General features: G+C 41.7%; 2 protein-coding genes across 4 annotated transcripts in view; one reads left to right on the plus strand and one right to left on the minus strand.

The window, feature by feature from the left end:
- Positions 1-611, minus strand: part of LOC129727164 (uncharacterized) — a 78,980-nt gene extending 78,369 nt beyond the window's left edge. Inside the window, exon 1 of the mRNA XM_055684687.1 lies at positions 408-611. The gene's annotated coding sequence lies outside the window, so the exon portion shown is untranslated. The remainder of the gene's footprint in view (positions 1-407) is intronic.
- LOC129727168 (protein male-specific lethal-1-like) lies at positions 528-27,888 on the plus strand. 3 transcript variants are annotated; one of them, XM_055684702.1, is made up of 3 exons: positions 528-780; positions 839-904; positions 25,763-27,888. In XM_055684702.1, exon 3 carries the CDS (start codon positions 26,146-26,148, stop codon positions 27,724-27,726), a length of 1,581 nt encoding a protein of 526 aa, XP_055540677.1. In that variant the 5' UTR covers positions 528-780; positions 839-904; positions 25,763-26,145; the 3' UTR covers positions 27,727-27,888. The 3 variants fall into 3 exon arrangements, 2 of the variants coding, with proteins under 2 accessions (XP_055540677.1, XP_055540676.1); XR_008728495.1 differs by lacking the exons at positions 528-780; positions 839-904; positions 25,763-27,888 and adding exons at positions 1,163-1,292; positions 3,314-3,386; positions 3,441-3,785; XM_055684701.1 differs by lacking the exons at positions 528-780; positions 839-904 and adding an exon at positions 1,158-1,292.

A 27,888-nucleotide genomic window follows, 5' to 3' on the forward strand; every position in this document is an offset into this window, starting at 1 on the left:
TCAATCTTCAATATCAAATCAGGCCGAATCTTAGATCCACAACAAAGACTTTCAATTTGTCAGTTTGTCTACAAACTTCTTTATCGATTCCTTTGCTTTCGTCAAGCATTTATTATTTTTCTCCTTTTTCCAATCTATAATTTACACCTGTTATCGATTTATTACACTAAACCGGATGCTTTGAATTCCTTTGAAGTAAGATCTCTTGTAGATTCAACAATGTTGAGAACATGTAAAACATTGAATGGATTGAAACCATGAACAACAAATTTTCACTGACGAAGTGCGCATCACATGTCGAGGGATTAAAATGGCGGCCGTCTTGATGGCAGGGGCAGGCAATATCATCTTCTTCCTAAATAGCGAATTCACTTCCTTGCGCGGTACACATCTTATCTAAACTTCACCTAATCAAAACAATTATCGCACTCAGCTCTTTCCGTTGATCCTTTGATTCCTTCCGAGTTATCCTTCCAGGAAATAGATTAACGGACAGAGTTCTTTCGTTGCCCTGCTGGATGTAGCGAACCGGAGACGGATTACAGCTCGAAAACCGTACTTCTCGACTCAACCACGGCCACAAAGGAACTGAATTATATACGATTCGATTAGCTAAATTGTACCCCTGAGGCCTAGCGCGTGATCTGGATCCAAGCGGTAGATTCGAACGGTGGATGCTGACTGATAACGAAACCGGGAGCATTATTTACTGCCCTGCACTGTCACGGTTTCCAGTGACTTGCTCTGCCTCGACTGTCCCGACACATGCTACCGTACCTGGTGAGACATCCCCGCATGAATTATGAGTATATTTTGCATACCTACCAAAATATTTTAGGATGATGACTTACTTGACAATGTTCCATCATAAATAAATCTACCGTAACCGTTTCGGGATATTTACGTAAGTACTTGGTGCCCCCAGCACAAATTTTTGCAAAATGCCCGTCCATGAGAACAACACGATCACTTTCTAGGGTTTCAGATATGTTTTAATTTTGCCCATTTCCCACCGTGCTGCTTGCATACAGACATAAAACGCAATTGATCCAGTGTGTGCAATTTCTTATTTGTCAACCGATCTTGCTTATCTGTTTTCTTGTTCTGATCCTCCGTTCGTCCGTCGGGTTCACTATCAAGTAGACTTTTGCACGTATGCATACGTAAGTACATCTTGTAGCATACACGTTCGTTTAATCTTCTTTGAATAGCCACATCCATTGTGATTGGTAGTGAATGGTGTTGAAAATCAGTTTCCTAAGTTTACCCAACATCAACATTGAAAACTAAAGGTGAGTATAGAAATTACGGAGCTGAAGGCTCATTTAATATATCATCTACTTGCGGCATTTTATTGTTGCTTGCAATATGAAGCTTCAATACTTGAGAGTGTGGTAGTGTAAACAGGCTCTACAGAAAACAACTAAGATTGAGTACAACTCAATCAGTCTGCTGCTGGTCTCTGTGAAATGGAATCGACGTGTGCCATTTTGTTCATCTCAGAGCGCATCGCAGATATACGTATAACAAACATTGCACAATCTTTTAGCGAATTTAGTTTACGCCCTAGTTTGTTGTTGCTTTGAACAATAAACTCATATTCTACGTAGTTTGACAGATGGAACACCACCAACTTTTTGTGTAACACCGTCTATTGGTGAATAAATCCACTGCACTTAACACTTCTAATTTGTCACGAACCGTATCTAATCCGCAAAAAAAAACTAGAGATGGCCAATAATTCGCGAAATATAACAAAATATTTTAGGTCGAAATAACTTAGGTTTGCTGATAGCTGCAAAGTGAATTTATTGCCAGATCAAGGTAAATACTCAAATAAATCATAATCCTTCCATCGTTTGATGTTTGAAAAAAATATCTAAGCTCACCAAACCTAAAAAAGTGAAATAATCATTGTGGATGCTGGATATATTTTAATCTTGCTATATTTTTGTCGATATCTTTTCTACCAATATATACCTAAAGCAGCGACTGCAGCTGAGAACCTTCAAATAAACGACCCATTATATCATATCACAACATATTTCTTCCTTACTTTATAAACGCTTATAATGACTATAATTCAAGATAAGCTATTATGCTCTTGAGCAGTAAATACAAAGATGAAGGTGGGAAAATAAATTATCACAAAATAGGATACAAGAAACAAACTAAATATAACCAGATTTGCCAACGTCAACATAACAAAAGCATAGAACAACGACGATGGATTTTTATTTTTTCATTATCCACGATGTCGAGTTTTTTCGCACAATAAGTAAACATAAAATCATATATTCATAAGCCTCATGTATTCATAGACCGCGCTTTGTTGGATTAGATTAGGCATCAATTTGTTTTTTATTGGCTGTCATGTCAGTTTGAAAAATATCAAATTATTCAAATAAATGATGGTGGCCTATAGGGTGAATTTATTTTGACAACAAACTTATCATTGAAATCAAAACAATTGGAAAAATTTTGCGTGAGACAAAAGTTCGCACAAATGCCGAGCTCGTTTTCAAAGAGTAGTGTAGTCCAAACACCTACACAACTACTCTGCTTATAATCGCATATCAGTCCCACCTTCATTTTCATCGAGTTGAGGAAACAGCGCTTAAAGGTAGTTTCTTGCTTTTGTTATTTCCAACCCGGTCACATCGGCTTTGTTTCCTGAAGCTGCCGTGAAAGACAGTGGCGCTAGTCTCATCTATGTTTTTGAAGGTTTGTTCACACAGCAGTGGAAGCATGACGAACGAAGCATAATATTTGTTGTACAGAGTTATGCGCTCGAATCAATTCAATCATTTAAAAAAAAAGGTCAGCTTGGCTTTGAAAATGTTCAAACGTAGCGTTGATGTTTTATCTCATTTACACATACGTTGGAATGTTAATCATTAAATCATCGCGCGATGTCAGCTGCCTCCAAGAAACACCGCCGTTCGAAATCGGCAAGAATAAACGTTGTGTACATTCTATAATAATGCAACGCGTTCATTTTTTGTTTCATCAAGCAAAGCACTCGACGTTATGTGCAATAAATACATCACCCGAAAACAACACATAAACACACTGCCGCTGAACACCGATACTGTATGCACGTATGAACACTGCTTTTATTCGTGTTTCGATGAATCAGCTGTCAAATTACATGGAAAATTGATCCAGTGATCCAGCCAGGGGAATGGCAACCCTATCCCAATCCTACACGTTTGACAGTAGGTTTCATATCGGGGCTATATTCGAAATACAGCCCAAAACAAAGTTGTTTTTGACGTTTTATTTTTTGTTTTCACGATCGTTCGGATTGCAGGAAAGTTTAGACAGTGAAACAATATAATTTAATTCTCTCGATTCTCACCGATATTGGACCAAAACCACTGCAGGTATTGTGCAAACTTTTTTTTTTTCAATCACCAAGTAAAATGAATAGTTTGCAGGCAAAGGAGCCGTCCAGGACAAGATAATAATCGTGTGAAACTGGATGCTGCTGATTTCGAACAGGATTTTTTATAATTTTCGTATCATGAGCCAACCTGGGAAGAATACTGTCACTATTGGCATTATTGTCGGAGCTGAATTAGATTGCAGAGTCCCCATCAATGTTAAACCTAAAAAGTTATCAATCCTGGGCTCGAACTTATTTCATGGGAAGATTAAAACTTTATCTTAATGTAATTGAACTACATTTAGGTGAGCTCTTGAATCTTAAAGTTTCCTCTTATGTCTGCAAGCTTTTACTGCAAGAAGGAGTTTGAATCAATGTAAGTAATAAATATATAGAAAGACCTCAACATAAAAAATGCAGCATTTTCCTTATCGTGGAAATTATGGAAATCACTCACGCATGATGGCACGAAACATTTCATTCTGACCCGGCGGAATGAAGCACCTCCGTCTTGACTTATTTTAAATGGTTTATCCGAATAGTTTTTAAAACAAGAAAACGCTGTGTATTGTTTAGAAATTCCGTGAAATTTTATTTACAGTATTCTTTATTCAATAACTTGCAACTATTTACACCCGATGTTTACGAATAACGTTTCTCTTTCTTCTTCTTCTTTTATTGTCTGCTAGAGATGTTGGTTCGATGGTTCATAAAACATAACCTCCTTAGCATCCCCTTGGATCCAGCTAATGCTGGCTTCACTTATGTTGTACCATAGACTAAAGAGACATAGATATCCAAGTTGGGCTTCGCTGCATATAATCTCAAGGCAACACTATGAACTTGCCATCTGTAGGCCGTTGGGTGAACTAAATCATATCCACTCGGAAAAATATTATGGTGCTCCTTATCATTTCAGTGGTGAGCTTGACCAGATTCTCACACCCAGAAAAATATCATGTTACTTTCAATCAGATTTGTACGGTGGTTTTCACTCGACTTTACAATACACACCAAATTCCCAAGCTCAGATTCAGCAATCTTTACTGAAATTCAACAATAAAAACCATGTACTGAGATTACAGCAATTTAAAAGTATACTGAAAATTTGGCAATTCGTTTTGCTTTACCGACATTCAGCAATCTTTCCTTCGATTACTGAATGTATAGCAATGTACTGTCAAAATGAAAAAAAAGGTGCTTGTTGTCAATATTTTTAGTCCGCGCGCGTAAAAAAGGTTAGTTCGCCCGTAATAAAGGCGTAAACAGGCTTGAACGCCGACCGTTGAGACGTGCAGGAAGTGTTTGGTGAGTGGAAAAATTAATTAATCTTGTTTTTCATAGTTCAGTGGAGGAAGTTGGCAAAAGGACATCGGATGAACGGATCGGACTTAGGCGACACATTACTCGAGAATCAATTTTATCTTAGTGACATGGTGAAAGGTTAATAAATAATAAGCAAAACACCGACTTTCAACATGTTTTAAAATCTACACGAAGAATTCCCACTGAATTGATGTTTCAGTAATTTAACGGACGTTCGCTGGAAATTCAGTAATAGTACGTCAACCATGAATGACATTTCACATTGCTGAAAATTCAGCAAAGTAACGTCAAACAGAATGACATTTCACATTGCTGACACATTCAGTAATATTTCATTGCTGAAATCATTACTGGAATTTCAGCGTGGCAAAATTCAGTGAAAGTTTACTGAATTTCAGTAAAAAAAAATTTGGTGTGTATAATCAAGATGATTTGTAATTTCAATTTATTACAACAAAACTGCAAAGAAACTTCGCGTAATTTTACAAATTAGCATGAGTCACAATATGTAAAAATATCATAGATACTCTCATCGCATTGTCGGAGGTGACAAAAAGAAAAAAGAGCTTCATATTCACTTAAATTATTTTAACATTGTTTATGTTTTACTTGACGTTCGTGAATATTGACGAAATAGTAATTGCAAGTGAATTTTGAGGATATTAGGAGACGTATATAACAACGATTTTCAACGCAGTAATGTAAAACCTTAGTTGAAAATAGCGTTTAGCGGTATTCACCAAAATATATATTGCATCGTTTTGCCTTTCTCCTAGAAAGGTATAGCAATCACTTGCAAAACCGAAAGGCATATATCACTCGACTCAGCTCGACGAGCTGAGCATTTTCTGTATGTGTGTGTGTGTGTGTATGTGTGTGTGTGTGTGTGTGTGTGTGTGTGTGTGTGTATGTGCAGATTTTTATTCTCACTCACTTTTCTCAGAGATGGCTGGACCGATTTTCATGAAATTAATTGCAAATGAAAGGTCCCATAAGACCCTATTGAATTTTATTGTAATCGGATTTTTAGTTAAGAGGTTATGTTTAAAATGTGAAAATCATGAAACATCAATATCTCAGAAACTACACAACCGATTTGAACAAACTTGGTCTCAAATCAACGGGCTACACAGAAAACCCTTAAGTTTTGAATTTCATGAAGATTGAACTTGTGGTTCAAAAGTTATGACAAGAAACGTGTTTTGAAGACTACTTAATCTCACTCATGTTTCTCAGAGATGGCTTAACCGATTTTCATAAAATCAGTGTCAAATGGAAGGTCTAGTTGCCCCATAAGACCCTATTGATTTGTTTTGCAATCGGATTATTACTTTGCCTGTTATGTTTAAAAATGTGAAATCCAGCTTTGAAAAGGAACATATTTCGAAGACTACTTGAACTCACTCACTTTTCTCAGAGATGGCCGACCCGATTTCCTCAAAATTAGTTTCAAATAAATGGTCCAGCTGCCTCATAACACCCTATTGAATTTTACTGTAATCGAACTGTAACTTCATTTGTAATGTGCCGACTTGTAAAAATCACGAAACTTCATTATCTCAGAAACTACACAACCGATTTGATTATTATTATCAGATAAGCGGGCTAGTTAAGGGTTAACTGATGAATTATTATTAAACACGTGGTTTCAAAGTTTGGCTGCCCTACACGTTCCCATTTCATTTGATTATAATCGAACTTAAGCAACCGTTATGTATTAAATTTTAATAAAACAACGAAAGTGTATTATCTCAAAGATTACATGACTTTTTTGAACATAACTAGTGTCATACGAACGAGTCATCTCTCAAACTTACAAATAACAAACTTCATAACAATTTAATATGCGGTTCAAAAGTTATGGGAAGAAGAGAAATTCAATGACTATTTAAAACTATATCTGCTTTGATCGATATATGTGGCCTCAACATAATTTTAATGTGGTGTCGTACTGTTTGAACGTTCCAAGTTCATTGATTCCTTGCGGTTTGTTTGAAGTCTGCAAATGCACGACGAATCGGCCATAGGATATGATCAAAGTCAAATAACAAATCGTTTGAAATGATTGGTTTTATCGAAATGACAACATCCTCGTCTTTTGGCTTCTGTACATCGCACAGTGCGTTGAGCCATAGACAAAAATCGTTTTTCTTTCTTTTTTATTTGGATGCACCAAGTACCCAGAAGTGTTCACAGATATCTCTTAGGTTGTGAACAAGTATTGGTGAGCTTTGGGAAGCATCACAAATACTAATACAAGCATAGCAAGCGTTAGCGTCCAGAGCAATGATTAGTTTCACATTTCGTGCTAAATTGTCGCGCGTTTTCTAAACGTTGGTAAAACTTAATTACTTCGTGTGTTCCAATAACATGAAATGGAAAATAACAATCAAGGTAAGTGCAATATATTTCATTGATAGAGAGACTTGGTTTTGATTGCGTGTATGATTAATCGGTATGATGAGTTGGTGAAGGTATTAATCCTTAAAAAAACGCGAACTCAAACTTTCGTTAGCGTTTTAAAAAAAAGTTCCACCGAGTTCCTCTCTAAAACATACATCAAAAGTTTGCTTGAAGTGTCCTCTACAAAATATATAAAAATTAGCTGCAACTTCCTGCAACTCTGAGAGATTTTTTATTTTTCGTATGTCAATGCCGATCGCTCGTGAAGCGGCAGATATTTGAAACTGGTTTAACTGCAATGCAAGCAAAATAACATCATGTTTATTTCGATATTGTCTCTACCAGAAGACACAGTTGAGCATGTTCATGAAAATTTGCACAAGTTTTCTGCTGTATATTGTCCGAAATTGAACTCGAAATGGGAGAAATGCAATAGAATAAAATAGTATTTTATGAAAAAGCATGAAATTTTGTTGGAGTCACCGCTTGCTCTTCCTCGATTCGGTGAGAATAATTATGAATACAACCACATTTCTTCTCATGAGCGTCCTCAGAAACTTCTTGAAAGCTGCTCAACCAGAATTAAAAAACGGCGAGTTGCAGAGCTCGTTGAAAATAACTCCCAAAAAGAATTAGTATTTGCTGCTACCGTTTCGAACAACTATTCCAATTCGTCTAAAGATGACCCAAAACTTAACTAGATAATATAATATGCATCATGAAGAATTTTAAATTGTTTGTTACTCTGGTAATTAAATATACAAAAAGTAATAAAAATTATACGTAAAAGAATACCTAAAAAATTTTTTTTTTGTTATAATTGCGCATAAGTCACTTTTGCAATTATGTAAAAGTAAGTAAAACATAGAAACCGCAGTTTTCGTTACAATGTACAACTTTTACAAAGAGATTAATGGTTTCTGGTATAGGATGAGTGCGTTGGCGTTTGGGACAGTTTTGTGATTTAGTGTATAACATAAGTCGCCATCTTTGAATTTAAAATGCTATCTGTGGTCGATTTTAGCTCCTGTGTATTATTCTAGATCCGGATATTATTATATTGGGTGGAAATCGGCCATTTTCGGCTGTTTTCCAGAAACCGGAAGTTGCCATCTTACAATCCAAAATGTTGTCTGAGGTCGATTATGGAACATATTTGTTACCACTAAAAACATTCACCTGCCAATATGGTTCCATTTAGTTGATTAGTTCGCGAGATGTGCAGAAATTTGTGAAGAAACATGTACTTCCAGAAGAGGGAGGGGCGTCAAACCATTATGGACATATTTGATACCTGCGCAGAGCTGAATGCCACCACGGGTCGGTAATTGGCGATTACCGAAGGCCACGGAAGTGCTCACTGCTAGCAAGCAGTCCCGGACCATCAGCGGGAGCTAGCCTAGGTCGTGGCGAGATTCAGGCACTGGGCCGCTGAATTCTCGCAAAAGCCACACTGGCCGGAAGCAGCTCCGACGGAGCGAGTAGTGCCGCTCCCACCACCCAAATGCACTATACCGCCCATTGGGACTGATGCCAGTAATGTTCCCAATTACGGCAACTGGTCGCATCACTATAGGATAAGAGTCGGATTTCGTTTTCGTACCATGATTTTGGGCTGGCACCTGCGCCGAGCTCCCTTAGTGATGTCGTGTGATAACGGCTTAAAACGGCGAGATTACAACCGGTGCAGGGGTCTCCGTCCCGTAAAACCTGGCAGGCCTTCCAGTACGTTCCGAGTCCATTGCCGGGTGGGAACTCGGCAGGAGAAGGATCAGATTTCTTTTCCTGACTTGCGCCGGTCGGGGGTGTCATAGTTGCCCATAAGGCGCTATGGCAGCCGCCCCTAGCCATGGCCTCACTGCTCCGGCATAGACTACCTTGGGACCATTTAGGCGACTACTCCATTATGGATAAGGATAGCGGCTGGTAGGGGGACCCAATATACAAAAATGTTGAACTCAAAAACAAAAGAGACGGGTGCGGAGGGGTTACCAAATCCCTTCGCACGAGGTGGCATCCAGCGGTCTCCGCAGAAGAAGGCGGAGACGGATGCGGCGAAGTCTGGAGGTGGAAAAACGGCGAATCCGTCGGTGTCCACACCAGACATCCCGGTAGACGGTCCCTTGCTAGTCAAGGCCGTCGAAAGGTGTATGGACACGCGGCCAAGAGTGGCGGCGCTGTCTGAACAACTCGATGCCATAATCGAGTTCTTGGCGAACAGGCGAAACATCGCTGGCGACCTGAAGCAGAGCCTCCTCCTGCTTCGGAGCACCATTGATGAAGCCAAAAAGTAGCACGAAGAACTCGTAGCTCGGATGAAGGCGGCCGAGAAAGCGGCCAGGACCGGGAGGGCGACTGCATCTAAAAAGGTGCAGACAGACGCCCCCTCGTTTGCGTCGGTCTGCTCCACGGGGCAGGTCGCTAAGCGAACGAGGCAGTCCCCGGGGGAAATGGCCCCCGGGAACACCAAGAAACGATTGGTCGTGCCACTCCCACGGGAACACACGCCAACCGGTTCAAGGTCCACCGCGGAAAAGGCACAGGTGGAGGCTACGGGCAACCCTTGGACTACCGTAGAGGGTAGGAAGCGTCGGGAAGGTGCGACGCGACATGATGGCGGAGCGGCCAGAGGACCAAAAAAGGTCAAAAAGGCGCGGAGTAGGGGTGATGCCCTCATACTCAAGACGGATGGGTCGAAGTACTCAGAAGTCTTGAAGAAGATGAGGGGAGAAACCCAGCTCAAGGATCTGGGGGCGGATGTGCGGAGTATCCGCCGATCTCGCACTGGCGAGATGATACTTGAGCTCCGGAAGGACGCCAAGAACAAGGGGGCTACCTACAAAACGGTAGCTGAAAAGGTCCTAGGGAAGGAGGTGCAAGTGCGGGCACTCACCTCAGAAGTGACTCTCCAGCTTAAAAACCTGGACGAAATCACTGAGGGGTGCGACATTGCACAAGCCCTAAAAGCGAAGTGCGGGGTGGAGGTGGCTAAGGAGTCAATCCGCCTCCGCAAAGGTCCGGCGGGGACCCAGACAGCTACCTTCCGACTACCGTCGGCGGACGCTAACCTGGCCCTGAAAGAGGGCAAGTTGAAGGTCGGCTGGTCTGTATGTCTTCTGGGCATACTACAGCGACCAGACATTTGCTTCCGGTGCTTCGAGGGCGGACATAAGTCCTGGACCTGCAAGGGGCCCGATAGGAGCCAGCTGTGCAGGCGATGTGGAGGTGCAGGCCATAAAGCAAAGGACTGTGTGGAGTCTCCCAAGTGCATGGTATGTTCCGGGAAACGGGACGCCAAACACTTTATGGGAGGCCCCAGGTGCCCAGCCGGTAAGCTGGCTGCGAAACCACGGGCGTAAGGGTGACGCAACTGAACCTGAACCATTGCTTCGCGGCTCAGCAGCTGCTACACCAAGCAGCCACTGAGTCGTTGTCGGACATCGCCGTCATATCGGATCCCTACCGCATCCCTCCCGGAAACGGTAACTGGGTTGCGGATAAGTCCAGTTTGGCGGCCATATGTACGACGAGCAAGTTCCCGGTTCAGGAGGTTGTCTCAACCTCAGAAGAAGGGTACGTAGTTGCTAAGGTAAACGGAGTGTTCTACTGCAGTTGCTATGCTCCGCCACGTTGGTCTACCGAAAGGTTCACCCAGATGGTCGACCTCCTATCCATGGAGCTAACGGGCCTAACGCCGTTGGTGGTGGCGGGCGACTTCAACGCTTGGGCTGTTGAGTGGGGAAGTCGCTTCACGAACCAAAGGGGCCAGATCCTGTTGGGGGCTTTTGCAAAGCTCAACCTAGATCTGGCCAACGTTGGGAACAAAAGTACATTTAGCAGAAATGGTGCGGAGTCGATCATCGACGTGACGTTCTCCAGCCCAGGACTGATCAAGAACTGGAGGGTAGACGATGGCTACACTAATAGCGACCACCAGGCGGTCTGTTATAGTGTAGACAACAACGAGAGGCGGCAAGCGACGGGTAGAGCCAACACTCCGACCGTTCGCGGGTGGAAGACATCGCACTTTGATGCCGAGGTATTCGAAGAGGCAATGAGAAGGGAGCGCGAGGGGGGCAGTTGGCTCCGCCCGACTGCTGACCAACTAGTTGCTATGCTATCGCGGGCGTGCGACGCCACCATGCCTAGGACTCGCCAACCTAGGAATGGAAAGCCACCGGTTTACTGGTGGACGGACGCGATAGCCGACCTTAGCAGTGCCTGCCTCCGTGCAAGACGGAGGATGCAGCGTGCGCGAAACGAAGAAGAGAGGACAGAGCGCCGCGCAGCATTCAGTTCGGCAAGATCGATGCTAAAGAGTGCGATAAAGGCCAGCAAGAGGGCCTGCTTCGATAGGCTATGTGCGAGTGCCAATACAAGTCCGTGGGGTGACGCCTACAGGATCGTAATGGCCAAGACTAAAGGCGCGCTGGCGCCTGCAGAGCGATCACCAGCGATGCTGGAGCGTATCATCGAGGGACTCTTTCCACGCCACGGGCCAAGTCCTTGGCCTCCGGCAGTCGAGTCTCACGTCCGACGTTTCAGTATCTCAGACATAGACCAGAGATGGTCGGCCAACCTGCCGAGCATCCAATCCGTCAGCGACGACAGCCGTGTCGAGGCAGGGGAGGAGGCAAGGGTTACGAATGAGGAACTCATCGTGATCGCCAAATCCCTAAAGGTGAGCAAGGCACCGGGACCGGATGGTATCCCTAACCTGGCGATCAGGCTGGCGATAAAAACGGTCCCCGGGCTGTTCAGGGCAGTCATGCAGAGGTGCCTGGATGACTGTCTCTTTCCGGACAGGTGGAAGCGGCAGAGACTGGTCTTATTGCCGAAGGCTGGGAAACCGCCAGGGGACCCATCGGCATATAGGCCTATCTGCCTGCTGGACACCGCGGGCAAGGTGCTTGAGAGGATCATCCTCAACAGACTGGTGAGGTACACGGAGGGTGTACACGGTCTGTCAAGTAACCAGTTCGGCTTCCGGAAGGGCAGGTCAACGCTGGACGCAATCTCTTCCGTCATCAAGACGGCGGAGGTAGCAATCCAGCGCAAGAGAAGGGGAATACGCTACTGCGCAATCCTCACGCTCGACGTGAAGAATGCGTTCAATAGTGCCAGTTGGGACTCCATAGCGCTCGCGCTCAGGAGCATCCATGTACCGGTGTCGCTGAACAAGATTCTGCAAAATTATTTCCAGAATCGAGTACTTGTTTACGACACGGAGGAGGGTCAGAAGTGCATCCCAATTACCGCAGGAGTTCCGCAAGGTTCTATCCTGGGCCCGGTGTTGTGGAATGTCATGTATGACGGAGTGTTGAAACTCAAGTTCCCTGTAGGGGTTGTGATCGTCGGCTTTGCAAACGACATAACGCTGGAGGTTTACGGCGAGTCTATCGAGGAGGTCGAGTTGACGGCCGCGCACTGTATACGCAAGGTCGAGAACTGGATGCGCTCCAGGAAACTGGAGCTCGCGCATCATAAGACGGAGGTCACGGTTGTGAACAACCGTAAATCGGAGCAACAGGCGGTGGTCAGAGTCGGAGACTGCACCATCACCTCGAAGCGATCCCTGAAGCTCTTGGGGGTTATGGTGGACGACAAGCTCACGTTCGGGAGTCACGTCGACTATGCCTGTAAGAGGGCCTCATCGGCTATTGCAGCACTATCTCGTATGATGTCCAATAGCTCAGCGGTTTATGGCAGCAAGCGAAGACTTCTTGCCAGCGTGGTTTCGTCCATACTTAGGTATGGTGGGCCAGTGTGGTCCAGAGCGCTAGGTACTAACAGTTACCGTGGTAAACTGGAAAGTACCTACAGGCTCATGTGCCTGAGAGTTGCGAGTGCGTATCGTACGGTGTCATACGATGCAATCTGTGTCTTGTCCGGCATGATGCCTATCAGCATCGCCATCAAGGAGGACAGAGAGTGTTTCGACCAACGTGACACAAGGGGCATACGAGGTACCAGAAGGTCATTCTCGATGCTCCGCTGGCAGCGGGAATGGTCCAACTCCACAAAGGGCGGATGGACGCACCGACTCATACCGGAGATATCCGGCTGGGTCGGGAGACGACATGGTGAAGTGAACTTCCACCTGACACAAATCCTGTCAGGCCATGGTTGTTTCGGGCAATATCTGCACAGGTTCGGACACGCGGTGTCCCCCATGTGTCCCGAGTGCGTGGAGGAGGAGGAGACTGCTGAGCATGTCTTCTTCGTATGCCCCCGTTTCGCAAGAGCGAGGAGCAACATGATGGCTGTGAGCGGGCCTGGCACTACTCCGGACAATCTAGTTCGGAGGATGTGCGACGACCCGGACATCTGGAACGCGGTCTGTGCGGCCGCCTCTCAGATTGTTCTGGAGCTGCAACGTGTGTGGCGGGTCAACCACCAACACGCCAGTGGTAGCTAATTACCAGTCTCCAGGTATTTAGCTAGGAGGTTATAAGAGTAAAGAGGGTGCATCACGCACAAAAGCCACTCCCCGACGTAATACTTAACCGTCGTTCCGGGAAGACCAGGGCTGGAGACTGGAGGGGTTTTAGTGGGTCGGGACAGGGATCAGTAGGTGTCTGGGCGAGTGTAACTACCCCAGCATCTCTCCCCTAGTCTCATCCCCACACCCTGAGTTCTCTTCTCAGGTGTCTTTTTGCAGATTTCCCCGCCACCTTTAAAAAAAAAAAAAAAAATATTTGATACCTCTAAAAACATTCACATACCAAATTTGGTTGTATTTTTTGATTGGTTCTTGAGCTGTGTGAAATTTGTGTTTCATTTTCATGGGATCCCTCCCTTATAGAAGAGGGAGTCGGGTTTCAAACCATTATGTACATATTTGTTACCACTAAAAACATTTACCTGCCAAATTTTGTTCCATTTGGTTGATTAGTTCTCGAGATGTGCACAAATTTGTGTTTCATCCAACTATTATGGACATATTAGTTACCCCTTAAAACATCCACATGCCAAATTCGGTTTCATTTGCTTGGTTTGTTCTTGAGTTGTGCAGAAATTTATGTTTCATTTGTATGGGACCCCTCCCTTCCAGAAGAGGAAGGGGTCTCAAACTATCATAGGAACCTTTATCGGCACCAAAAACCCCTACATACAAATTTTCACGTCGATCGGTTCGGTAGTTTTCGGGCCTATATGGATCAGCGGACAGACAGACTTGACTGCATTTTTATATGTATAGATTACAACATCAATATTTTAGAACCTAAAGAGTGAATATACATTTATTGGATTGAAGCGTTCATGTAAATCTATTTTTACAAATAAAAAATTGAATGAGAAAGGCTGGGTCTGACCGCTAGGTGGAATAATTTAGGTTTTAAATAGAACTTGAAAGGATGAGTGAAAATTTCCAAATTTGATTTTCTCAGTTCTTTGCAAATATTAATAAATCGATTTAAACATTCAAGCAAAAAATTATGAAATTGATAATGAATGAGATCACAAACAATAATCTGCAACGGAAGCTACAAACCGAATAGGAGAACATTCTAAAGCATTATTTGACGGCTGAGGCAGAATTATTAACCCAATCAGTTCCGCAAAGGGATTAAAGCTGTATGATGGTTCTCAATCGACTATTAAAATTGGTACAAACAACAAATGAGTTATGCTAATGATGACTAGAGCAAGATACCTGACTTCATACATTTTGCTCGCAACACCTTTATAACGGTGCCATCTGATGACCTTAAAACTGTGATTATTAGCAAAATCAATTTATCATGCTCAATCCGGTAGATGAAAACGAAAACAAGGTGGCAATACCGTATAAGGATATTGAAAATTAGATGACAGGACCATACAATGATATTGAAAAACATGCTTCACCTTTCACCACCTTGTCATCACCAAATTAACAGTATACAAATTAGTTCAATTTTCGTTCACGCGCAGCGAAACTCGTGTCCGCTGCATACTGCAAGAGTAACGTATTGTGTACTAGTCATCTTTGGTTATTCTTAAAAACATATTGTTGAAACGACTAAGAACGATTAATCATACTATCTTCAAAATAAATAATTCATATCATGGTCATCTCATACATTGTCATTTATTATAGTCCTGTTGTAATAAATTATTGTTATTATCTAGACCATATAGATTAGTCTGTTAAAAAAACCGCACAAATCTGACCAAGCCTAAAAAGATAGCAAATACCTTTATATTTTTCTATGTGTGCTCATTTCATGTAGTTCACCCAACCGCCATCATACACGGAGGGGCGCCACATTTTTGTTGCCCGTATTGTTGGTTGAGTTGGATATCTATGTTTCAATAATTCAAGGTTGTACGTAAACGTCAGTGATGCCACCGGGTTGGTTATTTCAGCTGTTGAGCGTGGTTTATATATTCCCATTTTTTCGACATAATATAATGAAATAGACATTTACCATAACTTCTCTATAAAAGCAGCTTTTCTCGTGAAAATTGTTGGACATTAGAGTAGTGAGAGGCAAAATTACGCACGGGGTAAAAGTACGCATTGGCCTTTCCGTAACATACGAGCGGAATAAACTGCAACATTGCATGAATTTGTATTATTATAACGTCAGGTAATCACTCATGTAAACACATAAGATTCCTTTTTAATGGTGCAAAGCTATGAGGAAAATTGTGTTTTGAGCTGTTTTGATCAAATTTTCTTAGTTTTGGGAACTATGATTGACCTATTGGAAAACTACAGAAACTCGAAATCAACAGAACCCAAAAAACTCTTGTATAATTATGGTTTGTAGTGTGAATTTATTTTGCCGAAAATATTTTGAAGTTTGTCATAAAACTTAAACCAGCTGGAAAACTCATTGTGGGGCAAAAGTACGCATAGAGCGTGGGGCAAGAGTACGCATTAAGTGCCATTGACCGTTATGAAGAAATGCGTTTATAACAATGTGTTTTTACAGAAATTACTCAAGAACTAACGAATATCATGGTTTTATGATTTAATCTATAGAATCCTACAACCATTTTAATGGTTTTGTTGATATGCTTTCAAATTGGTCCTTCCGCGATAGCTTCTAGAAGCCATAGAAACAATGAAATAACAAGGTCAAATACCATCCAATATATATTTTCGCAGCCAGGATGATGCCCACTTTGAATTTCAAGATGTCAACTTTCGGTTTCTAGAAAACAACCTAAGATGGTCAAACAGTGTATTTCCGTAATCGAGATGATGAATCTGGACGAGCGTGGATAACGACATTTTGGATTCCAAGAGACGACTTTCGGTTTCTGGAAAATAATATGGGGATTTTCGGAAACGGGATGATGCTCTGAGACTATTAACAGACACCAGACGCCATTTTGGGTTCCAAGATGTCGACTTCCGGTTTTTAGGAAACAACCCAAAATGGTCGAGTACCCCCCAATATGTGTATTGCTGAAAATAATGTGATGGCCTGAGACTGGAAATCGACTTCAGACGCCATTTTAGAAATGTAGATGGTGACTTTCGGTTTGTCTGGTGTCGTGTTCAGGTCTCTTGGCATCATTTCGAATCCAAAAGTGTTCATAAGAGATGATATTTGGTCAATTTTGGATGTTTTTTGAAACCTGAAGTAACCACCTTGAATTTAAAAATCGCGTGTAAAGTTGATTTCTGGTGTTTGCGCATCATCCCGAGCCGTGAAATACACACATCGGTATTCGGCCATTTTGGGTTTGTGTTCCGGAAACCGGAAGCCACCATCTTGGAATTCAAGATGGCGTCTGGAATTGTTTTCAGGTCTCTTGACATCATTCCGAATCCGAAATAACTTATATGGGGTGGTATTTGGTCAATTTTTAGTGTTTACCGCAAACCGGAAGTCACCATCTTTAATTTAAAAATAGCGCCTGAAATTGATTTTTAACCTCAGAGCATCAATTCGATTCCAGAAATACCCATATCGGGTGGTATTGAATCATTTATGGTTGTTTTTCGGAAACTGGAAGTCGCTATTTTAGAATCTAGTACGGCATCTGGTGTCGTATTCGGGTCTCTAGAAGCCCCAGTGGAATCCATTCCGGATGGTCCATTTTCGGGGCATAACACCAAAACACCCAAGAACCGGCCTGTGGCAGTAATTTTATGACCTTCGAACCAATAATTGTAAGATTCTGTTTAAATATTCATAAGGTTTCTAAGATTCGGAACATATCCCCAGAAAACCGGATTTCCGGAAATAAGAAAATTGTTTCGGGGCACCGCTCTAACGCAGCTAAAAAGAATCAGTGCAAAACTTGCAAAAAAAAAAACAAATTACTTTATTGATAATAGTGTAATAAATACACTGTTCATGCAGTGCAAACTTCTGCCCCGTAAACTGCGTACTTTTGACCCGCATGCTGGGTAAAAGTTCGCATTTGAGTACTTTTTCTAAAAAGTGATATTCTCATGCTTTAAACAAAATTCGAAAAACTCTGGTAATACATTTTAAAGACAAAAGGTTCATGTAAAGGGTGTCCACGATGAAATTGCCGCACACAAAATTGATTCGCAAAATTCGAGTTTTCATCCGATTGCCATCAAATTTTCAGGGATTGAAAAACACCTGTTAAACTTCATTTTATCATTTTACTCGAATTTTATTTACAGTCCATACGCAAATGCCCGCACCTTGGCCTTAACCCCGGCCATAAGATTGTGCACAACCTGTGAACCAACCGTTTTTTGCATGTAAACCCATACTTTCTTCAGTTCCTCGACCTTAGGTTGTTTAAGAAGGTGCTGCTTCATAATCGCCCAGTACTTTTCGATGGGGCTGAGCTCCGGAGTGTTGGGAGGGTTGAACATTTTCGGCACGAAATTGACCTTATCGTCCGCATACCACTTCAGCACGTCCTTGGAGTAGTGGCATGAGGCCAAATCCGGATAGAAGATTGTTGGGACGTTGTGGGCCTTCAGGAGAGGAAGCAGCCGCTTCTTGAGGCACTCTTTCATGTACACCTGTCCGTTTATCGTGTCCTGGGTCACGAAAGGTGCACTCCGCTTCCCGTACGTGCAGATGGCTTGCCAAATCACGAATTTCTTCGCAAATTTGGACATCTTCTGAGTGCGGACATGCTCCGGAACGCTGAACTCCTTGGCCGTGAAAAACAGGTTGCCGGGGATCTTTTTGAAGTCGGCCTTCGCATATGTTTCGTCGTCCATGATGCAGCATTCAACTTTCGTCAGCATGTTGAGGTACAACTCCCTGGCACGGATTTTGGCGGACTTGTTCTACTTCTCGTCGCGATTAGGGGCCTTTTGTACCTTGAACGTTCGAGGCCCAGCCTTAGTTTTGGCCTTCAGAACAAAACTTCGGCTTAGGTGCAGCTTTTTAGCCACATCCCGAACGTAGGCTTTCGGGTTTCGGTTGAAGGCCCCAACTACGCGGTTGTGATTTTTGATGTTGTACGGAATACTTTTTCCTTCACTTCTGGGCTTCCGATCGGTGGTCAATCGTTCCTCGAACCGCTTAATCACTCGCGACACCGTGGAATTTGCGATTCCCAACGTTTTAGCGATGGAACGATGCGAGAGATCCTTTCTCTCGTGATGAATGCGCAAGATTTTATCACCCACGAGCTGTTCTCTCGACTCCATTTCCGCAAGTTTTGATCACAGAACTTTAAAACTTGCAGGATGTAAATAATGCACTATGAACTAAATCCACCCAAATTTTCATTAAATTCCACCCAACGGTTAAAAAGTGAGAGCTACACAGTACCAAAAAATGAAATTTACAGCTAATACAAAAGAAAGCAGCCAACGGTTTCTTGCACATAAAGTTAAAAACATATACAATTTCACACCGTAAATAATGCACAGTACAAAATCGTTTAAAACCATGTAAATTTGTACGTTAAGTTATGTAAACTCAAAACTTTGAATATAAATTTGCATGCAAATTCACATTATATTCATTTACATAGCATGTGAATCTAATGCGACACGGAATATTACCTGGTTTCCAATGCTCCATTTATGTGCATTAAAACAGATGTAAACTTTTTTTACTGTGTATTTCATGGTGTGGCAATTTCATCGTGGACACCCTTCACCACTTAGAAACAAAACCGAATTCAATAATAATTGTTTGCAATAGTTTTCTTGCAAAAACAATTAAGTGAGTATTTTTGCCCCTCACCACTCTACCTTTCCGGACATTGCTAGAACATTGGAGTCACAGTACAGTGATTTACACTGTCATTTGGATGGAGGTTTAAACAACCTCGCATTCATTATTAAACTGATGATTTTTTCAATAAAAAAAGTAAGAATCAATACCATATATTTTTCATATGGATATAAGAAAATCAGTGGAACTGATATGCGGTTGTTTTTAAATTGGGACAATTCAACTCCGTGTCCGTATTTTTTCCGACTTTTTAGAACAGAAACAAAGAAAGCTTTTCATGTTTTTCATAGTAAGGTAAAAACAGGAAATCTGGAAATATTGCCTGGTTTTGGACTGTTATTCGCCAGTTCCCCAGGCGTCTTATCACCCGCAAATCTCCTTCGATCTGGTCTGAAGAGAAGTGATTTCGCAGAGTTGTCGTCCGGCATCTTTACGACGCGACCGACCCACGTAACCTATTGACTTTCAAAGTCATCTGCGAAGCCCAGAAGCTGAACAGACCTTGTGAAAATCGCGCCCCTCGTGTCGCTGCCCACCCTTTTGATCACACTCAAGGGCGATATTAAACAGCAAACAGGAAAGTCCATCACCTTGGGGGCTCGAGAGTATCCCCGAAACAAGCACGCAGCACATCACTTGCGCCATGGTGACCTTGATTAGTCGAGTCATTTTATCCGAAAATCCATTATTGTGCATGATCTGCCATAGCTGTTCTCGATCGGCTGTATTATAGGCCGCTGTGAAGTCGATGAAGATATGATGTGTCGGCACGTTGTACTCGCGACATTTCTGTAAGATCTGTCGGATCGAGAAAATCTGGTTCGCAGTGGCACGGGCTCCCATGAAACCCGCTTTGTACTGGCCCACGAACCTCCTGGTTAAAGGTGATAGACGACGGAACACGATCTGTGAGAGTATTTTGTAGGCGGCATTGATTAGCGAGATACCGCGATAGTTGCGGCACTCCAGCTCGTCGCCCTTCTTGTAGTAAGGCAGACGACTCCCTCCATCCACTCGTCTGGCAGTTTTTCCTCCTACCAAATTCTGGAAATAACCCATTGCAGCGCCTCTTAACCATGTTTAATTAGCTCGCTCGGCAGTCCGTCTTTACCTGAGGCTTTGTTGTTTTTCAGCTTCCCGATCTCACAAAGAACTTCATGAACATCGGGGGCTAGTACTCGGTCATCTGCTGCTGGAGCTCCTAGGTCAGTTCCTGCTTCGCTTCTGTTTACTGTATCACCATTCAGGTGTCCATCGAAGTACTCCTTCCACCTGTCGACCACCTCGCCGGCATCCGTGAGAAGGTTCCCGTCTGCGCCGTTACATATGTCGGCTCGTGGTACATAACCTTTGCGATACTGGTTTACCTTCTCATAGAACTTCCGAGAGAGTACAAGTTGGATTGGTACGCGGTTAAAGGCAGTACAAGTGCTGTTAAAATAAATTTTGAATAAATGATATAATGCTAATAATAATGCTCTATTTTGACTACATTTTTGCGTTAAAAACTGTCATCTTTAGAACGCATTCATTTTGTATAAATAGCTAAAACAGTTTTTTATAGACACGAATGTCAATATAGTACCAATCGCATTGAGAGATTGCTAATAAGTCCACCATTTAGTTTTTTTGGCCATAAAAAAAATTGTTTCTTATGTTGAAACTCACGTAAAAGATAATTTCTCTGTGTAGCTTTTTTATCTACAAAAACGAAGGCAGGTTTATATGCAACTTGGTAACAAAACCGAACTTGGTTAAGGTACACCGAGGCAAGCTGAAATGCAGGTATGATGAGACAAAAGCCGTCACTTCGGTGATGAATGGTTTTACTTATTTTTTTCAATAGTGAGCATCACTAAACACATCTTTAAATAGTCAAAACCAAGACATTGGAGTCACCATGCGCAAGGTCTCTCTCTCTCCTTCTCTCCTTCTCTCCTTCTCTCCTTCTCTCCTTCTCTTCTTCTCTCTCTCTTCTCTCTCTCTCTTCTCTCTCTCTTCTTCTATCTCTCTCCTTCTTTTTCTTCTTATCTCTCTCTCCTTCTCTATCTCCTTCTTTCTCTCCTTCTCTCACTCGCTCTCTCTCATTCTCTCCCACTCTCTCTCGTTATCTCCCACTCTCTCTCATTCTCTCTCCTTCTCTCTCTTCTTCTCTCTCACTCTTTTTCTCCTTCTCTCACTCTCTCTTTCCGTTTCTCTCACTCTCTTTCCCTCTCTTTTTTCTCTTTTTACCTCTCTCTTCCCCCTTTTCTCTCTCTCTCCCTCTCTCTTCATCTTTCTCTCTCATGCTCTCTCTTTCTTTGTAACTCTCTGTTATTGCTCTCTCCATTTGTTTCTCTCTTTAAGTTTGTAACGAACAGATGAAAGTTTCTCGGATATGCCTGATCCAATGTGAATAATATTGAATGTTATTCGCATTGATTGTTCTCTTTACAGTAAAGAAAATAAAATATTGTAACACACATATTTCGATCTTGAGCATGAAATATGGTGGACGAAAAAAAATAAACTAACTGAAGAAATGAGATATTAGGAATTAAAAAAATATATTGTCCAGCAGGTGGAATTTTTTTTATCAAAACGTTTATTTGACGCGCCCCTATCAGCAGGTGGGATTTGCGTTATAGTGAATAAACTGAGAAAGGTGAAACATACATAAATAAAAGCCCGTTCCTCATCTACCGAATATTATCATTCAATACGTAATGAAACATATTCAACTATCACTATTTCAGAATCGCTCAGGGGCCATCCACATACCACGTGTACAGCTTCGAGGGGGGGTGAGGGGTGGGGTGTTATGTGTAATGTCCACGGTCCATACAAAATTTCTAGAATTTATATGAGCAGTTGTCCACGGGGGAGGGGGTCGAAATCGATTAACATCTGTTCACGTGGTATGTGGATGGCCCCTCAATGGTTACAACAAACTCAAAATTGAATATAAGTTCCCGTCAATTCCACACATTTTTCAATTTTCTTAAAAAAATTGTTTCTCATTTAAAATATTGAATAGGGGAATAAGGGCTAGAATCACCGTAAATCTAATCTTCTCGGGTTTCAATTGATTTTTTGTGTGAAATATAATGAAACAAACCACAAAATAGTTTACGTTTCATTTTCAGCCATCCTCAGAACTTTAATTATATACAGAAAAAATAACAAATACAAATTAAAATAACGTCACATATTAATTTTCTTACAAATATTACAAAACTTACAAACAATTTCTTCGCGTGCTTCACCGTGCGGATCCCTCTAACTTCTATCCATTCTCTTTTTGCGCGCGTTGTTGATAAGCAGGTTGATTTTTGTTCCCGTACACTTCTTTAAGCTTTTTAACCATACCGGTGTATGTATTGGATAACCCCAGTGCATCGCGTTGTAGATATAGAAACCCGAGAAGAACAAAATGATGTATTTGGAACTATACACAGTTACATAAACTTAGAATAAAATAAAAATATACAGGGTGGCAACGTGAAAGTGATTCACTTTTTTATGTAATAAAACACAAACCAGTTTTTATTTCTATTCGGAATCGATTTCAATAACATTTACAAGTATCAGAATTACAATGTACTTAGTTGAGTTCAAATCTTTCACCTTTGTGTTTGATAACAGCCCGTAGACGCTTTTCGAAGTCATTGCAAGCCGCACGCACAACTTCGTTTGGCATTTCGTTCCTAATGTTTACCAAACGTTGTGCCCAAACTCAAATTCCTAACGTCGTCCAACTTTTCTAGCATGTAACCCCAGATACTGAAGTCTAGCGGGCTCAAATCCGATGACGACGCAGGCCATTCAGATGAACTGATGAAACAAGGCAAATTCTGCTTACACCATTTCTGAACGATCAATGCCTTATGCGCTAGTGCTGAATCCTGTTGAAAGCCATAACTGTCTTTCCCGAAAAGCATTTTAACGCAAGGATGCAAATGGCCCTTGCTAAAGTATTGCAAGTAGCATTCCTTATTTATTTTCGCGCCCCTGTCAAAGAATAGCAATGGTAATTTTCCTCTGGTCGATATACCTCCCCAAACTATCACAGCTGACGCATTTTGATATCGCTCGACTGCTCTTTTATCGGCTGGTATATCACGAAGACATACTTCATAAACACGATCATTTTGTTTGTTCAAAGTTGAGTAAACAACTTTCCGTCCGAAAAAACAATGTTGGGACCTGTCTGCGTCTTCAGCAGCAACCGAGATCTAGCAACCCTGTCGGCAATATTTTTACGAGTTAATCCGTGAATTTTCTACTTCTCAAACCTGAATATTCAAGATCCTTTTTGATAACAATTTGCATGGCAGTGTGGCTTATATTCATTTCGCACGTCATTTTTCTTGCCGAATGGGCTGGTTTCGCCGGAAACTCTCCTTAACTGCTTTGATGACCTTTGGAGTCCGAACACTCTGTTTTTTTACCAGGATTCTTCCGTGCCGTGCCTGATGGTCCTGTAGACAAATAATCTGCTTAAACTCGGATGTGACAGTTTCCCCCTGATCTCGATGTTAGTCATTCCTTGCAGGTGAAAGACCTTTATTTGTTCTCTATTTGAATCCATTGCAATTTTTTTGAGAGCGAAACTGAAAACTGACTGTAATTATTCTGAATAAACAGTAAACACGTCACTCTTTCAAAACATGCTCAGAAGTTTGTCATGCTGACAGGAAATACAACAAGAGCCACTCGAACACGCGTATCACAAACACTGAGTTAAGGAGTTCTCATTATTTATGTATTGTTTTTGGAAAAAAAATACAAATTTATTTAAAATATGAGTCAAAGTTGGAAGAAATATTCATCTAGTATCACTTTAGGAAAATCTCATTTTGGTTGCCGATTGGAATATCCCCCGCTCTGTGAGACCCCCCCCCTCTTTGTTGCAAAATAACGCATTTATTTCTAAAAACAGCTTTTTTCTGTTTCCTAAAATTTATAGATGTAGGCGTCCGATAAATATTAATTCACGCACTGCACTGTTGACGTTAATTTACACGATATTTTTTTTTCAAAATATTTTTAGCGGCAACCCTGCCTATAACCGCATATCAGTCCCTTCTGAAAAATCATCGATTCGAGAAAACAGCGCTTGAAAGTATTTTTCTTGTTTTGGGCAATTCACTTGTTTAGGGCGGTTTATTCTTATGTTTTCGATATAATGTAATAAAATACCTTCCAGCTGATCTTGAGGTACGATGCTGGCCTAACAAGCCAGCCGTCGTAGGTTCGAGTCCCGGCTCGGGAGAGACTGTTGGTGTCAGTAGGATCGTAGCGCTAGTCCCGCAATTGTCCTGTATATTAAACAGTTGGCTGTGTGAAATAAACAGAGGTCAAGTTCCGATACGGGATGTAGTACCAAGGCTTTGCTTTTTATAATAAAATAGACCTTTAAAATAACTTCTGTATTAAAAAATTGCATTTTTCATGAAAATTGCAATGAAAAATAGAATAAAGATTGATATGCGATCGAGTAGCTAAATAATCGCATGCCAGTCTCACTCGCAATCGCTCTGCCTGGAAAAATAATACACTAAGGTCGCTTTTTACGCGGATTCCGGAATTTACGCGGTTTTTTTTCGCGGATTCCGGAATTTACGCAGTTTTTTTACGCGTTTTGTTACGCGCGTAAAAAGCTACTTTAGTGTATTTCTCTCAAGTATTTACACATATTTATGTTCGCAGACAGTGTGAGGAAGAAGGCGGAGATATCCACCCATCACTTACCGCGACTAAGGCCGTTTTCGAAAAAGCAAAACCTGAGGTCGTGTTTACAGCTAAGCATCTGGAACGGTTTATTTTCTTATTTCCGACAATTTCAATTTGAATGATCACTTCAAACGAGTAGATCATCCACAGGAAATTAACGCCTCATTGAAAGAAGCATTGCTCAAGGCTATTATTCCCGTGATTGTTGAAGCCAAGAAGCCTTTCTAGGATGGATTGAAGAAGAAATACGGCCATACTCAGTAAAAACATTTTGTGGAACTGATATGCGATTTTTTCTGATTTTTTGGAATAAAACTTTCATTTTTGTATTTTCAATTGATAGTAAAACAAGAAATCGATGGAATCTGATCTTTACTTAAAAAATGATGAAAAAAAACAACTATTTTAATTTATTAATGTTTCATTAATTTAGTAATAAAACTAATTAAAGTTTTGAATAGTATCTTATAGTCAAACTTTGGTCGAAAATTGCAATAAAATCTTCCAATCACTCATGAATTAACCAAAAAAATCAAAATGTTTACGATAATATATTGTAGAGACGAATTGATAAACCTACGGTTAAAAATAGTTAAATAAGATGTATTTTCTGATCATATTCTTATGTTTTTAGATCTAACGATACGTTACGCCTTTCATGCCACCTAATTTGGCAATTTACTTGGCTCATGAGTTATTTGTTTTGAAAGCACTAAAACTAAAATCCCTCCAAACCAATTCCAATCTCTTTTCAAAAGTTTGACTGCAATAGCTAGTAATCAATCTCTTTCTTTCCGAATTTCAGCTCCAGCCCACACTAGCACCCCACAGTAAAATATTACTGTCACCCATAACGGGCAATTCAAATAAACTGCAATAAAACACACCCCTCGTTCGAAGTGCACGAAAGCGATTTGCGGGTAAAAAGCCGAGCGTAGAATACTTTACCTACAACGAGGAATGCCACAGTTGATTGTGTTCGTTTGCCAGACTAACCGACTGACAGGTAATGTCAACGATATCAGTTACTGCGTTGTTTTCGGCTTTCTGAAAAAAAAGGTTTTACATCGGCGTGCATAAATTTGAGCACTAACAAATAGTTTTATCGTGATATTAAATGTATTGAAAAGTGAACGCGGCCGATAAACATTGTATTTTTGGGCGAGGATTAAAATTGGGATAGCAGACATGATGATGGAAAATTTAGACCACGTATATTGTAATACCGCGTCCACCGATGTCGGCGGTAAAGAATCCCCCGAGCAAATTAGCCTTTTTAAGGAGGTGAAACAATTGCAATCTATTCTGCTGCTTCACTTGGACTTGATTCAGGAGCAAAGTGATCAGATTCTTGCCAAAGATAAGCTGATTATTAAGTTGAAAGACGAAAATGAGCTTCTCAAGCATCAGCTGGAGCTGGTGAACAAACGAATGCAGCAAATGAAGCAACAGAAGGAGCAAAGAGAAATCAGCATTCCTGTTAGAAGCATCCCCGTTGAGAAGGTTTACGACTTTACCCGACGCGTAATTCCCAGTATCGCAACAGAATCAACGCCAAACGAACACATTTTGGAAGTGTCCAGCACGGTGACGAATATTAAAAAAGAGGTGATTTCCAATGACTACGACAATTTCGATGCGATTTGTTCCGATTTCGGAGGAGAGCTTGAATCTGACATCAAAATTGAAAACAATGAGATCGAAGAGGAAATTTTCCTTAATTACTCCAAATCTGACGATGAATCAGGGCCTTCTAATGACGGTCCAGTGGCGGAAATCGACTCGGCAACAGAGGAGCGTCCTCCCAGTAGTAGTACACCCATCAGCTATGGCGTCAGCATTTCGTCGTTTGAAAACATAACCAACACACTTGAGTCCACTAGTAACAGCAACAATAACAACAACAGCAACATCACCGGTAGCGAAAATAATCAGCTGCAAGCTGCAGGACAGCAATCAGCGAAAGATGTTACTTTGTCCAGCGATGATAAAACCAGCGTTTACAACCCGATTTGCTCTTCGGGCAATTCGTCCGATGGTAGCTTAATGAAAAAATCTTGCCGAACATCGTATATGATAACACAAAAACCGTATATAACGTGCAATTGGAAAGATGAAGCGATTACTAATGAGCTGGAGCGATTGCTGGAAAATGAAGCGGCAGAACTGGAGATCCCTTGCTGGACAGTTGTCGATGAAAATTATGACAAAACTCCGAATACGAGTGAGCAAACGTCGGAAAATATAAGTGAAGAGGCATACATGAAGCGTCACTTCAAATTTGAACTAGACGAGAGACGACGCAAGAAGTGGGACGTTCAACGGATCCGAGAGCAGAAAACTATTGAGCGGTTGAAGAAAAGGCACCTGAAAACTGATGCGGACAATGAACAGAAAAACATCGTTTCATTTTACCCGTCAATCGAAACCATTAAGTACGTGCACATTACCGAGGAAATTCCCGTGCAAGCGTTTGGTGAACCGATACCGATTCTTCCGACCAGTAGTTTCAGTCTACCCTGGATGACGCGAGGCTTGGATACTACAGAAAGTGTAACACCGTCGGAGTTCGGTCCCGGGCCACTATTTAGCGCCTCGACGGTTGTTCCTTCCACACTAACCGCACCAACAACATCAACGATAGCAGCGCCGGCAGCGCACAGTGGCACCGTTGCGCAAGACAGTAAAACCAAGTTTCTGCACCGCTTGGCGCCGAATCTGCACACACAGAAGCAACGATTTACTAAGCGTGTAAAGAAGGAAACATAAGTAATTCTGTGGATTTAAAGAGGTCAAGTGCTTTAACAAGGATCTACTTGAAGTGATTAAAAAGTTAATATAATTAAGGTGCATCCAATAAGAACTTTTGCTTTTCTGATAGGAATAGGGACGAGAAAGTGTACAGCTGATACCGTAATAAAAGGAACATGT

The sequence above is a fragment of the Wyeomyia smithii genome, chromosome 3 (genome assembly GCF_029784165.1).
Source record: "Wyeomyia smithii strain HCP4-BCI-WySm-NY-G18 chromosome 3, ASM2978416v1, whole genome shotgun sequence".
In the NCBI taxonomy this organism is placed as follows: domain Eukaryota; kingdom Metazoa; phylum Arthropoda; class Insecta; order Diptera; family Culicidae; genus Wyeomyia; species Wyeomyia smithii.

Excerpts from the sequence above, each read along its gene's own strand:
- LOC129727168 (XM_055684702.1), top strand. The coding sequence starts at position 26,146 with ATGATGATGGAAAATTTAGACCACGTATATTGTAATACCGCGTCCACC.